General features: G+C 44.5%; 1 protein-coding gene across 1 annotated transcript in view; it reads right to left on the reverse strand.

The window, feature by feature from the left end:
- LOC147628817 (DEAD-box ATP-dependent RNA helicase 37-like) overlaps positions 1-12,256 on the reverse strand; it is a 37,082-nt gene extending 24,826 nt beyond the window's left edge. The window contains exons 1-2 of the mRNA XM_086811972.1: positions 11,133-12,256; positions 10,929-11,012 (exon numbers count right to left, since the gene is read on the reverse strand). Coding sequence (XP_086668098.1) covers positions 10,929-11,012; positions 11,133-12,038 — 990 coding nt within the window. The 5' untranslated portion in view covers positions 12,039-12,256. The remainder of the gene's footprint in view (positions 1-10,928; positions 11,013-11,132) is intronic.
- Between the last annotated feature and the right edge of the window lie 1,857 nt (positions 12,257-14,113).

Here is a 14,113-nt window from a genome sequence, read left to right on the forward strand (position 1 = left end):
TGACTGACCGACCGACTCGCTAAGGCTGAGGAATGACCTACGTAGCTCGTGCCTGACTTATCCTGGACTAAGGATGTACAATGGGGTCACGACGTACGACAATTATCATCCTACTGGGTTCTAATAATGTACAACTGGTGCACTGTTGATGACGAGCCATCTTGTCACCATGCACTGAGTGCAGAGTGCATGTGACAATCTCATGGACACATACCATAGTCACAGGGGACACCCGTTCTAGGCCTTTGGAACAGGGGAACACCATCTCGGCCTCCCTTTCACACAGGGATGCGTCCCTCTGTAGGGGAGACGTCCCATGTCCCATCCCTCACCATGGGACTGACGTCCCCTGTCAAGGGACGCGTTAATCTTGTGGGATGGCTGGCAGCTCTGTTTGGGGACGAGAAGGAAAAAAAAAACAGGATATTTTGTCTTCGCCTCGTTTAATGTTTTTTTGTTAAAAAAAAGGACTGTCGTGCGAGCGATCTCTGCTCTCCTCCGCCTCTGCTGTCGTGCGATCGATCTCTATTGAGTGCTCTCCAGACTCGTCCGTCCTTGCTGTGACCTGTCACCTGTGCAATGTGCACACTTGCTCTCCTCCGTCTTTGCTCTTCCATCTCTGCTCTCCTCCATCTGTGCTATTGTGCAAGAAATCTCTGTTGAGTGCTTTCCTCCGTCTCTACTGTCACTTGTGCACACTTGCTCTCAGCCTCTCCTTCGTCTCTGCTCCTCCATCTCTGCTCTGCAGAGTGCAGTGACTACACAACAACACAAGTTCTTGAAACTACCACAGGCCCACATGGCACAACTCCATCTTAGCTGCCCAGGCCCCAGTGCCATCAGCGACCAGCCTTCAAAGCTCAAAGTTCAATCACAATGGCTATATCGATGCATTTTGATGGATATATTGATGGAAATATTGATGCATTTTTTGTGTACCGTCCCACCCCCTGTCCTCGTTCCCTACCTCCAGGCGTTTCCCATCCCCAAACCCTTCCACGTCCCCGTTCCCCGACCCATGTGACTATGACACATACACCCTCAACATATCCTGCATAGTCTAGTTCGTCCTCTCCGTTTTACAATTAAACTCCAAATAATCCAAAGATGACATGCTCAAACATGTTTCAAATTTGGAGAACGCTAATGGTAAAAATTGTATAGTGAATTTGGCATCCCGATCTATAAAGCTTATACAATTGCTCCACGAAGAGTTGAGCCAACTCGTGACTCTTTACTAATGACTTGGTAGGGATAAATCTAGCCAACTTCGTCAATCAGTCGACTACGACCCAAATTGAATCGTGGCCCCTACTAGTCCAGGGCGATACTTTGCCACTTGTTCTTAAGAATTTGCAAATAATGCACTTACCCTCCAGCTCTAAGCCTTTCAGCCTTATTAAGTTGGCAATGGAGGAGAGAGAGAGAGAGAGAGAGAGAGAGAGAGAGAGAGGTGACTAATTGAAAGTGAGAGCAAATGATTGCACGGTACAATGCATAGTTGTCTCCGTACAACGTATGACAGCATATCGTACGAAATACCGTACGGCACGATACCGTAAGGACTTGTACGGACTTTTTCGTGAAAATAAAATTTTTCCGGAATTTTTTTTTCCCAAAAAAAATTTTTTTTTTTGGAAGTAATGGTCTTGTTTTTGCTTGTCTATGGTTGTTTGAGCTTTCCTCTGTACTATGATGCTTCCCTTCTTTTTAAAATACTCCATATCTCGAAATTGGAAATACCTAAGTTTATAAGTAATTTTTTAACACACACGATGAGGTTCCGGTAGTTCTTCCTCCGCTCTTGCAAATGAGGACCCTCCGATTGCCTTGTCACAGGAGCTTAGAGAGCCCGAGTTTGATGACGAGGGAAACATCCTTAGCGAGGGTGACTTCTGCAAGCGCTCCGATAGGCACTCTTCCAATGGAGATGATCCTAGCGAGAGCTCTGATTTTGATAGTGATCACTTCTCTATCTAGATTCTAGCCCCAACCCTCTAGCCTCTCTTTCTTGTGCACCACTTTTTGTACTTACTACTATGGCTACATGCGCCTAGAGCGCCTCGCATTGTATGACTAACATCTATGTATGTTTTCAACTTGGTTTTAATGGAATTTTGGTTTGAGTCATGTGACAACTTGTCTTCTCTTTGAAATTGAAAATACTAAAGTTTGTAAGTTTTTTTTTTAAAGACCGTACGATAAGAAATTTTTTTATATCATACCGTATTTTCCCGTATGGTATCGTATCGTACAAACCGTATGGTATCGTACCTGACAACTATGGTACAATGATATGCTTATTATTGATAATTTAAATTCACAAAGTTCAATGCTTTTATAGCCTTAGAGGCTCTCTGACATCACTGCTTATGTCACACAAGTATAATATCTAGATATTATCTAAATCACTCATGGGGAGTGTTCGCACACACTAACACTCATGGGGAGTGATTTAGATATTCTCGAAATCACTCATGGAGAGTGTTCACAAATAAGAGACTATGAATCCCAACAATCCCCCTTCGGAGGTAAGGTGGTGTTATGAGAAATCACTTTCATAATTAAGGTGATTTGGGCTTACTGGAACCACGTGATACAAAAGATCACAATGGCCATACCTAACGTGATACAACAAATTATAGTCAAGCCTGCAAATGGAGCTTAACCACACATAAGATTCTTCAACTTCCGAAACCATCCAGACAATTACTTAAGCTTGTTCAGTATTATTATAGGCAGATCCTGACCAATCAAATGATCTCTCGGTGTTGAACATGTGGAATGTTCCACCAAAACTGATGTATCCTCTCTACTGCTTGACAAACTGAGAACAATCATCATGAGTAGGTGTCAGAATACGCAGCGAAGATGATGACCAAATCTGGGAACACGAGCAAAAACGCAGGCAGAAAAACAGCACGAGAGAGAGAGATGTAGGCGTGTAACTCTGCTCTATATACACAAGAAGATCCCGAGAAATGATACAAATGAGGTATGGGGGCTGAGGACCTATATATACCTCCCTAGAGGGCAGTCGGCCAGCATAAAGAAAAGCCGACGACTGATAAAAAGGTCCACGACTGCATAAATGCAGTCGGCCAGCAATCTGGTGCCCAAAACTGATCAAAACCAGTCGGCCAGCAGCAAGAGTGCCCACGACTGATAAACACCCAGTCGGCCAGCACTATACTGCTCTTGGCACCCTCTGGGAGCCCTCCCAAGCCTCAGAAAAATGGGAAAAAATAGGGGAAAAATACGGAGTGTGGGGAAAAATGATAAAACACCTCATAAGGGCAGGCACACCCACAACAAAGGCCCTGGTGTATAAATCTAGACAGGAGATGACTTCTAACACCCCCTCTCAGCTCCTGGCTGTGTAACCAACCACTGGGAGCTGGGGTGCCGCCTGAGAGAGCGACTTCGTGAAGAGGTCCACCGTACTGTCCTCCGTCCAACAGAACTCTAGCAAGATGTCATCAGCAACGATCTGTTCACGAACAAAGTGCCTCTGGATGACCATGGGTTCCTCCAGTGGAAGCCCAAACCTGCAATGTAACCTCCTCCTGCTCCGTAAAACTGCTCCTTGGCCTGAAGTAGATCCCCTCGTGTCCGGATCTCCTCCCCAAACTGAGTCACTCCAACCGCGGAGTCGGACTCCATCCAACAATCCCCCTCTTGTGTACAAGAGTCCATGATCCTTCGCATGCTGCAGAAACCACAGGAAACGCAATCCTGCCTCACAAAGAGACATCTGCAACCATGAGCTCAACCGCCTCATCAAGAAGCTCCCGTCCAATCCGGTGTCCATCAACCAGATCAATGAACCATACAGCTTCTGAGTCACAGAGACATCACACTGCTCACAAGGATCAACACCTGTTACGGTGCACAAACAAGTCCTGGAAACCTGATGAAACCTGTCAACCACCCCCTCTGAATCTGGAACCACAAAGCCCGGAGAAACCACCTCCTTCTGCAAGTAATCACTTGTCACCTGCCTGGCTTTCCGAAAGGTCCCCGTGGAAAGAACATTCTCAACTACTGGAAGTTCTATGTCCCGAACACTACGAGACATCAGAGCAGAAGTGACCTGTTCAGCTTCCTCTGACTCACGAACACAAGAACTACCAACCTCAGTACTGGAAAGTTCCTGCCAACTGCTGCCATCTATTGGCAACTTATACACCACTTGGTCCCGGAAAGCCCGCACCTGCAGCGTATCCACACTTGAGTAGCCATTACCAGACTGCCACTCATCACAATCCTGAGGACTTGGGAGAGAGAGTGCTGAAAGCCTGTAAACTCCATTCTCCACTCCGCCTTCCCAAACCACTTGGCCTGTTGCTTTGTCCCGGAGAGCAACAAAATGCTCATCAAACTCCACCCATACGCCAGTCTTGCAAACCTGATGCACTGACAACAGATGAAAACCAAGTGCCGGAACATACAACACCTGGGAGGAATGCTTTCCCCCTCTGCCATCGGGAACTATCTCCATCCTGCCCTCACTGTGAACTGGGATAGTGGACGTATCCCCAGTAAGAATATGACCAGAAAGCCTGCAGAGATCCTGTAAACCGGAACGGGAAGGAGTCATGTGCCTGGAAGCACCACTATCGAGAATCCACTCCCGAGTATCCGTTGTTGCGGAGAGTCCTCCAATCTCCTCCCTGCCTGAAGAAAATGAAGCGTCGGTGTCCATCACCTCCAGGTGCACAAAAGCCGGAGTCTTCATGATTGCTGAGGAGTCTTCACCCTTCTCGGTCTTCCGCTTGGGACACTGCCTCCAGTAGTGGCCTTTCTCGCCACAATCATTACAGGTCCTCTCTGCCTTCAGTTTCTCGCGGTCAGCGTCGGACTTCTTCTCAGAAGACTTCTCCGATGAAGCCTTCCCTTTGCCCGAGTTACGGCCTTTCGACCGTTGGCCAGTAAAGGCCTCCGAACCTCCACCCTGAGGAGGGTTCGTAAATCGTTCCTCCTGGTCCAAGATCATGGGCACAAGCTCCTCCCACGTGATGGTGCTGAGCCTGCCACCACTGGTAATCAACGACGAGTAAAATGCTGAGTACGAAGAGGGCAAATGTGACAGCAGCGTGATGGCCATGTCCTCTGACGATATCTCCTTCCCAGCCTGAAGAACTTCCTGCTGAAGAGCCTGCAGCTTGTTAATATGCTCCCGCATCGTCGACGACTTTGCAGGGCTCATAACCCGCATCTGTACTTCCAAGGAAATCCTCTTCATGGGCGATACCCTGTTGTAAAGTGAGGCCAAATGCTGCCATATACCTCTGGCCAGCGTCATATGCTTTACATGATTAATTACCTGTGGTGTGCAATTGAGGAAAATAAACGAACGGACCCTGGCGTTGACGCGATCCCACATCTGCGTCTGGGCCTCCCGGTCCTTCCGGATTGACGGTAACTCCCCTTTCTCTACTTCCGGCTGTGGAACACCAACAACGACGAAATCGGCGAGGTCGTAAGACTCCAGAACGGATTCCATCATCACCTTCCATATGCCGTAGTTGCTCCCGTCCAACTGACGGTCCACCGGGAACGTGGGGAGTGTCGGGATCTTCACATGTCTCTCGGCCATCTCAAACAGATCTGCCATAGCGGGGATGTACTCTGAAAAGGGTGGGTGGGTGGGAACAAAGAAGAACTAAAACTTGCAAGTGGCTGTCCAGCAAATCAGCCCGCCTTCCTCTTGCTTCTCCTCTTCCCGATCAGCCCAAAACAGTCCACCAATCTGCCACAAAACAGCCCCCTCTTGCTCACACAAATCCCAAGACCTATCTAGAGCCTAGGGCTCTGATACCATGTCAGAATACGCAGCGGAGATGATGACCAAATCTGGGAACACAAGAGCAAAAACGCAGGCAGAAAAACAGCACAAGAGAGAGAGAGATGTAGGCGTGTAACTCTGCTCTATAGCCAGCAATCTGGTGCCCAAAACTGATCAAAACCAGTCGGCCAGCAGCAAGAGTGCCCACGACTGATAAACACCCAGTCGGCCAGCACTATACTGCTCTTGGCACCCTCTGGCAGCCCTCCCAAGCCTCAGAAAAATGGGAAAAAATAGGGGAAAAATACGGAGTGTGGGGAAAAATGATAAAACACCTCATAAGGGCGGGCACACCCACAACAAAGGCCCTGGTGTATAAATCTAGATAGGAGATGCTTCTAACAGTAGGAACCTATCTCTGTCAAACTTTGACTTCTTGAAGTATCGAGAAACTTCAAGTCCCGAGAAACTTGAAGTCCCAACTCAGGTCAAGGTAATTAAGATATAAGCGAAATCTATCAACATTAACACTCTCTATTGGAATTGGATTGAACTAATATAATCCCACCAATCAATACCTCGCTACACAACTCTGGATAACACCTATAAAAGTTTATAAGGTGGACATCTACCTCGTCAGAAGCATGGCCCGTAAACCGTAAATCTGCCATGTCAAAGGTGTGGCTAATGAATTGTACATCTGCCATATCAGAGGCTGGTGCACTCACCCCATGAACTAGGCATCCAATAATCTTGAGTTCGGGATAACTATTTCATCAAAAGCTAAACACTTACCTCAACGGAACCTTGTAAACCCGCACATGTGAGACATTTTAGCATCCCATACCACCAGAACATACGCCATATATGTGACTATGTCTTAAATGCACCTTCGAATCACGATTCTCCCAGTCTTGTAATTCCGCAACAAATTCATCCTCTTGATCCTGAGTCCACCTCCTAGAGTTCTGAGGACGCTCGGGCTTCCTCTCAGTGCCCTGAACAATATCCCACAAACCCTTGTGGGATGAACCAGATCCACATTTGAAGCTTCCAATGGGCATAGTTGGGTCCTTTCAACTTGTCATCCTTGTTCGTATAGGGTGGAGCCATATCCACAGCAACAAGAAACACGAATCTTAGCTCTGAAAGACTCCTCTCAAGTGCTTTCCAACGAAGCGAGGCTCCAAAACCAATCAGCCCCCTCTCAAACCTAAGAGAGACAGAGCGTGGACAGCAGCAAAACAATCCAAGAAACCACTCGGAACCTCCTACCGGAAGGGTAGGGACTTGTGGAGGAAGAAGAAGATGTACAACCACTTGTTTGGCAACTCCACACGCAAGAAGCTCACCACAATTGATGCTGAAAACAGAAAACGCAGCCAATAACTCCAACGCTTGCTTCTGAAGAGCAAAACACAGCCTGTAGGGCTGGCTGACAGTAGCAAGAGGGCTGGCTGGACCAGAAAACGCAGCAAGGCAGTAAAATGCAGCAACTAAATATACTGATCTGTAGCCGGAGAAGCTATGGAAGCAAAACGCACAACAGAATAGAAGACGGGGAGCAGTTTGCTGAAGGATGGAGCAACTTGAACCTAAGCGAATGATTACCATGTTGGAGAATGCACAGGCGGAAGCATAAACAAAACCAAAGAGAGAGTAGAGAGAGCTTGTGGACAAGATCACCTTTTTTAATAGCTTGAAGCTTTACAATGGCAATAGCCAGCCGGAGAATGTTGAACTTGTGCAAGGAATGGATAAAATACAAGTGAATATGAGAGGCCCATATATAGTGAGGGTAGAAGCTGGCCGACTACATGATGACAAATAATCCATGTGAAAATAGATAAAATGCCCAATAAATAGGCAGAGTCCCATAACATTGAGATGCACAATTCTAACATTACAATCCATCACTTCTCAGCTTGCATTCTCAGCTTGCAAGTCTTCTGAAAGTTTTCTTAAGGTTGCTAGCAATCTCTTTCGGCATACAAACTGGATCTTCTTGGGAGAATAAATCTATATGCGAATCCTGCTGATCTCAACATCAACAAAATCTCATCTGAATTTGGATCTCTATAAAATATATGTGCGCGTGCCAATATTCTCATAACTATCTTAGTAAAGAAGCTTTACCTGGCATCTAGCAAACATAACCGCTTTACCCAAAACATAGACCCAATCGTAGTTGCAAATACCATGCAACTACATAACACTATCTAATCATCTGCAAGGCTTAATTTTGTTTTTCCTTCCTTATTGTAATTGATTTCTCAAATCAATTGCCGCTTCCTGTAAGCCCAGCGGGGTGTGCAGTGAGACTCAACTACGTGTCCAAGAGATAAAAACATAAAGAGAGAGGGGAGAGAGAAGGGAATGGTGATCTTGCACAGTACACCACATTGAGCGGGGAACAGGCCCCGCCCCCTTTCAGGAATTTATTCAGGAACAATCCACGGGCATGCTGGCTAGGTAGGATCAATACAATTAATGAATACAAAACCAAACCTCATTAATGTAATCTCCTTGATAACACACTTTCCTCGTCAGTCAAACTCAACAGAATTTAACTACCCACATGAAGCTACACTAAATCCCTAGCTTAAGGCTTGACCTCTGTCAAAAGAAGACTTAATAAATTGTCCTTGAAATCTTGTGCACTACAGCCAAGAGATGTGCTCAATCAAATACATGATGTAAGATTATTGTTGGTAACTCAAAATAGGCAAGAACAGTGATCGTTCAAGAAAGTAATAACTACAAGCAGTCACAAATTTGGTCACTGGCACTCGGCTGTGACACGCATAGATTGTAATCGAAGCAAATGTGTGACAAAATTTCCTCGTCAAAGCTTCCCGATTGGCATCTATCTATCTAGCACTAACTAATTTCTGGATGTTATCGATCATGACAACTTTGTCAGCAAAATAAAATTAGATAAGTGCATATTATACATAGTACTATCAAAGTCATGCTATCGATCCTTCGCATCCTCTCGTGGTTTGCACCAGGTAGCTTGTAATTTCCACAAAAGAGGTGGGTTTCCACTTTGGCAACACACGGTTCACGGGATAAATACCAAAGTACATCCACATCCAAGTGAAACAAACTCAAGGTTACCTTGGCAAGACTAGCCAAAGAAGGCTCTCTAGTCTCCCAAGTCAATGGTCTCTACAACAAATTCCTCTCTACAGGTCAAGGTGTTTCCCAGAAGGAAATCACCCTTCTACAATTCGACCCCGTCAAATATCCATAACAATAATCTTCTAGATATCGCATACCAAAAAGGATACCAACTTCCAAGGTATATATCTCCAAAAATCTACTTCTCGGTACTTAAGCAAACTAAACTCTCTCCACCTATGTTTGCTCCTCGTGGGTGTGAAACCTACAGAACCCTCTAACAGGGGGGAAAGAGCGATCGGGTCTCTGGAAGGAACCATAAGCTTACTAAGACCTTCACCCGCACAAACTCCTAAGAGGGGTGCAAGCTAGCTCACCACCCAATCATAGGTTCACGTCTACAAACCTCTCTCGAGCCAGAGACTAAGGCTCTGATCCCACGAATCATGCTAGTCAGCACTAGTATACCACCAACGCCTGCCTGTTGAGGCCTTTGGCATGACCATCCATGATCCATCAATTCCAATCATGTTTTTGATGGTAATCTTGGTCCATCATATACCACAGAGTGAATAACTCTTTATGAATGATAATAACCCAACTCTCACTAATATAGTGGCTACTGTTGCTATATATTTAGTATGGGTGTCAACCCCAATTTCCCTTGGGAATTAGAACTTGAAGATGTAGTTCCAGGTGTAGTTCTGGAAAGAATTCATCTGCTGTTAAGCCAATTTTACAGTTAGACCCATGGTTAATATTACCACGTATACTGGCTAATTATGATCGGACAGTTATTTATAGCAACAGCAGCCACTGTGAAAGTGAGACTTGGGTTATTATTGTTCACAAAGAGTTATTCACTCCGTGGTTATGATGGTCCAAGATTACCGCCGTCAGAAACATGATTGGATTCAACGGTCATGCCGAAGGCCTCAACATGCAAGCATTGGTGGTATACCAGTGTTGACTGGCATGGTTCGTAGGATTGGAGCCTTAGCCTCTCGCTCAACGGAGGGTTGCGGACACAAACCTACGGTTGGGTGGTGAGCTAGCATGCACCCCTCTTAGGGGGGTTGTACTAATCACTCGTGTTTTGCTTTTAGGAGATTTGTGGGGTTGTAACATTTATATAAGCACCAAAAAAGTTCCTCAAACTGAGCAACATCACGTCCAAATTCTCTCACTCAAATGTTCATGGATAATTATTTGCATATTCTAACACACGATGGCAAGGACAATTCTAGGACATGTGCTTCTCAATTAACTAAGCAATAGTTTTACACAAATCACACAGATTACACGTGATGAATCTAATGAAGCATGCCAAGAAAGGCAAACAACACTTGCTCCACAGGACACAAACCCACCCCAACACCCAAGCAGCATGCTAGTGATGTCTACATAGCAAGTAAAGGCTCCTGATTTTGATGAGAGCTACATCTTGACCAAAAGAACATCAGGGTCTATCACAACATCAACCAGATCGGCACTACGGAAGGGTGCTACTTTCTGAAAACCTCACCAGTAAAAGCATGATCAACGTAACTCAGCAAGTCTCAAATTTAAAGCATACAATGCCCTCACTTCCAAACAAAACTTACAAGCTCCACATAGGTGTGGAAGTCAGGAAAAATCTACCTAAAAGAGAGTTTCAACATCTGGGCAGGTCCAACTTGAGTTTTCCGTACACACACACAAACACAATAAAGGTTTAGGCAGACGAGATAAGTTCATCACAAAAGATACTTCACAAAAGCAAGTAGAAAACCAAAGCTTGTAAACAACATTATGCAAGCTCAAAAAATGACTTTTCCAACAATGTATCTTTAAATGGCATATCACTCCTCAATCAATATGACAAATCTCACTACAAAGCAGACAAAATAATATTCGCTTCAAAAGGTCTCACATAACATTTTGTAACCCAAGTTGGACACATCAGCAAGTAGCTTAAACCATACCCTTGACATTGAAACAGAAGTCTTCCTTTTATTCAAGTAATATGAATCCGCACCTGATGATTGATAGGTGCACCCCCATAAGCAACAACAACTCTTAGGCCTGTTTGATATGCAAATTTTTTGGCCTCATCATGTATCTAGATCCATCCAAATAGCAAAGATTCAGGGTCTTTTTTTTTAAGAAAAAGATAAGCTCGAAAACAAACTGATGTCACATACAAAAACCCAGCACAGAAACGCAAGCCAACACGATGCACCTGCATGGAGAGCTCCCGAGTGGGCGAAAGAATGAGGGCAAGGGGATAAGCTTTTCGACTTCCTCGCGGTGGCCTGGCATTTGGAGGAGGGCCTTTCAAAATACCTGCTATGATAGGAAAGCAAAAGGCTGCTGTTTTACCAGAGCCAGTTTGGGCGCAGGCCATCAGGTCCCTTCCTGCCATGGAGATTGGGATAGCATGTCGTTGCACAGGGGTAGGTTTGACATACTTGCACCTTTTGATGTTGTCGTTCAAAGCCGGCCCCAAATCAATTTCTGCAAATGTGTTCACAGCACGAGGCACGTTCTCTCCACTGGTTTCTACAGGGATATCTTCATAGGCATCAAAGTTGATACCCGTGTTCTCTTGCTGGAAGAGCTGTTCGTCAAAGGTTTCATCATTAGCAAAAGGGTTAGCCTCGCGGTTGCGACCCCTGCCCCAGCCACCAGATCTTCCAGACCAGCCAGTGCCACCAGCGTTAGGGTTAAGAATTCCCCGTGATGCAGAGACACCACTGTTGCTTCCAGGCCAGGCGGTGCCACCACTACTGCGGCCAGCACCACCGTGATGGTGATGAGGCTGGCCGCCTCCCCATGCTCCGCCGGGTCTGGCACCAGCGGATCTCAAAACTCCTCCTGCCGCAATGGGAGCTGCAGGCTCCGGAAGTTTCTGCTCAGAGAAAGCAGGGCCACTGCCCTGAGGCCTCCTTAGATGTGGCGGGATGTATGAAGAGCGGCCTGACCGAGGGCCACCGGTAAAAGCGCCACCACCACCGCTCTTGTTGCTGCTGTTGTTGATGATGTTGTCGTTGTTGTTGTTGTTGACGATGATGCTGTCCGCAGCGTTGCTGTTGATGGTGGCAGCTACATGATCAGCTGCCGAGTCCTCTGACCACGCTGATAGCATAATTCGCAGAAAACCCCGCCTCCTTTTTTCCTGTATGAGCAGATCTTGCAGATGATGATGAAACCCTAGGGTAGGGTCTGTTTGCCCTTTAAAAAATCTCAATCTCTTCTGCCTGCTGACAAACCCCTGCAGGTGAACGATCCCCACAAACTTCCTTCTGCAACACAAATACCTGCCTCGCAAGCGGGAAAAAAAATTTCTTCACACCGAAAATAGGCAACTAGAGCAATGCTACCCTTTTTAGCCTAACTGCCTCAAAGTGTGGGAAAATGCTTAATTAAACTAATTAAATGGAACGAATCCGATTCAAATACATTTCCTTCAAATTAAGGGTGGCCATAGTTTACTCAATAAAATTGAAGCAAATGCCGCATTCCTAGACAAACCAAAGGGTTTTATTGTTAATTAGTTAATTCCCTTCATGATCTATTACATATTAACCATGGAGAGAAAAGAGAAATCTTGAAATGTGGAGCAATCAACTAGATAATTACAATGAATCCTCTTAAAAAAATTCAAACGCTTCATTGTTGGGCTAACACTTCATTGCTGGGGCCGCTTCACCTCCCTTTTACATACTACAGCAACGTGCGGGTTGAGGACTAGTGTTGTTAATTTGTACACTCCACCACCACCTTGAATATCATCTTAGCTATAGGAATTGGCCACCATGCATCATGGCTTATCCATTGAGGGGGGTGTAAAGAAATGCCTCCAAGAAGCCAAATTATGGAAAAGAGGTCTTCAAAGTGAAGAACCAGTTCTACTTATTTGTTGGAGAACTAAGAATGCAACAAAATTAGAAATAGCAAAGAGTCTCATCTTTTGCTTGTTAAACCAATAAAGTAATACTCGCCCCTTATGAAAATTAGGAACCTATTTGAGAGGGGTGATCCAGAGATTTGATGTAAACTTGACAAATCTTTACAAAATCGTACTGTTTTGACCCAATGGAGATATGGTGATTGGAGTTTCCATAGTTGCAATTGAGTAGGGTAATAATATGGAAGAAGTAATGTGGTGGGTTGACGAAGACTTAGCGGATGTTTATTGCCATAGCTGAGGGCTCAAATGGGCCCAACAATGTGCATAATAGCGTGTTTTGTGAGCGTTTAATTATGGATGCAGATTCGTAAGAAGGGTTTACATCGGCTATGTGCTTATCTTGCATGCATCATTTTTATGACCCAAATTTAAGTGGCATTGTGAGTCCTTAATGGGAGTGACCCTTCAATGTTCCTCCTGGGACTTCACTAAGGCTAAAGGTTCAAAGAAAGAGGTAAACCTTTATGTGGCTAGCAAGGAACCAAACTTTGGTTCTTTGCTTCCACAATGTGTTGTGTGTCTTATTTTTTATCATCGATTCCGTGGATCACATCTTAACTAACATAAAAGCATAACACATTGAAAAATAAGCTTACTATCTAGTAATTGCCATTCTTGTCATTTTTATCTTAATGCTTTTCCTAACACTAAGCGGTGTGTAGTCAATCTCTTCTTCAAAGAAATAAAGTGGACAAAATGAGGATACGATAGTGGCATCTACATAGCTGTTGAATGTTGAAATTGATTGTTGTCAAAGATGAGCACCTTGCTAGGTGGTGCTAGCCCTCTAGTGTGTTCAACATGGAATTCTTAATTGCAAAATGTTGAAGAAATATTACAAACAACTAATATTAGAAAATCTCTTACAAACATTCAAGACATAAAATGGTACTTAATTTTTAAAATTTTAAGACATAAAATGGTACACAATTTATTTATTTTGTATATTTTATAGAATTTTAACTTTGAATTTATTACTCATTACTTGAAAAATCATTGCTTAATATAGTTATGGATTACCCACTCTTGTTTAACATATGTGATGTCTGCCACACACATTGTTTTATCTTAAAACTCAAATTTAATTGCAAGGATCATATGGTTTCTAAACTTGGATATCTTAGGTGCTTGAAATTACAGATTTGCAAGGATCATATGGTTTCTAAACTTGGATATCTTAGGTGCTTGAATTTACGGATTTGTAGCATATCAATAGTAAGAGAAGCAGTAAGGATTATATGGTTTCTAAA

This window comes from Cibotium barometz, chromosome 18 (assembly GCF_041138505.1).
Source record: "Cibotium barometz isolate CiBa-2024 chromosome 18, ASM4113850v1, whole genome shotgun sequence".
In the NCBI taxonomy this organism is placed as follows: Eukaryota; Viridiplantae; Streptophyta; class Polypodiopsida; order Cyatheales; family Cibotiaceae; genus Cibotium; species Cibotium barometz.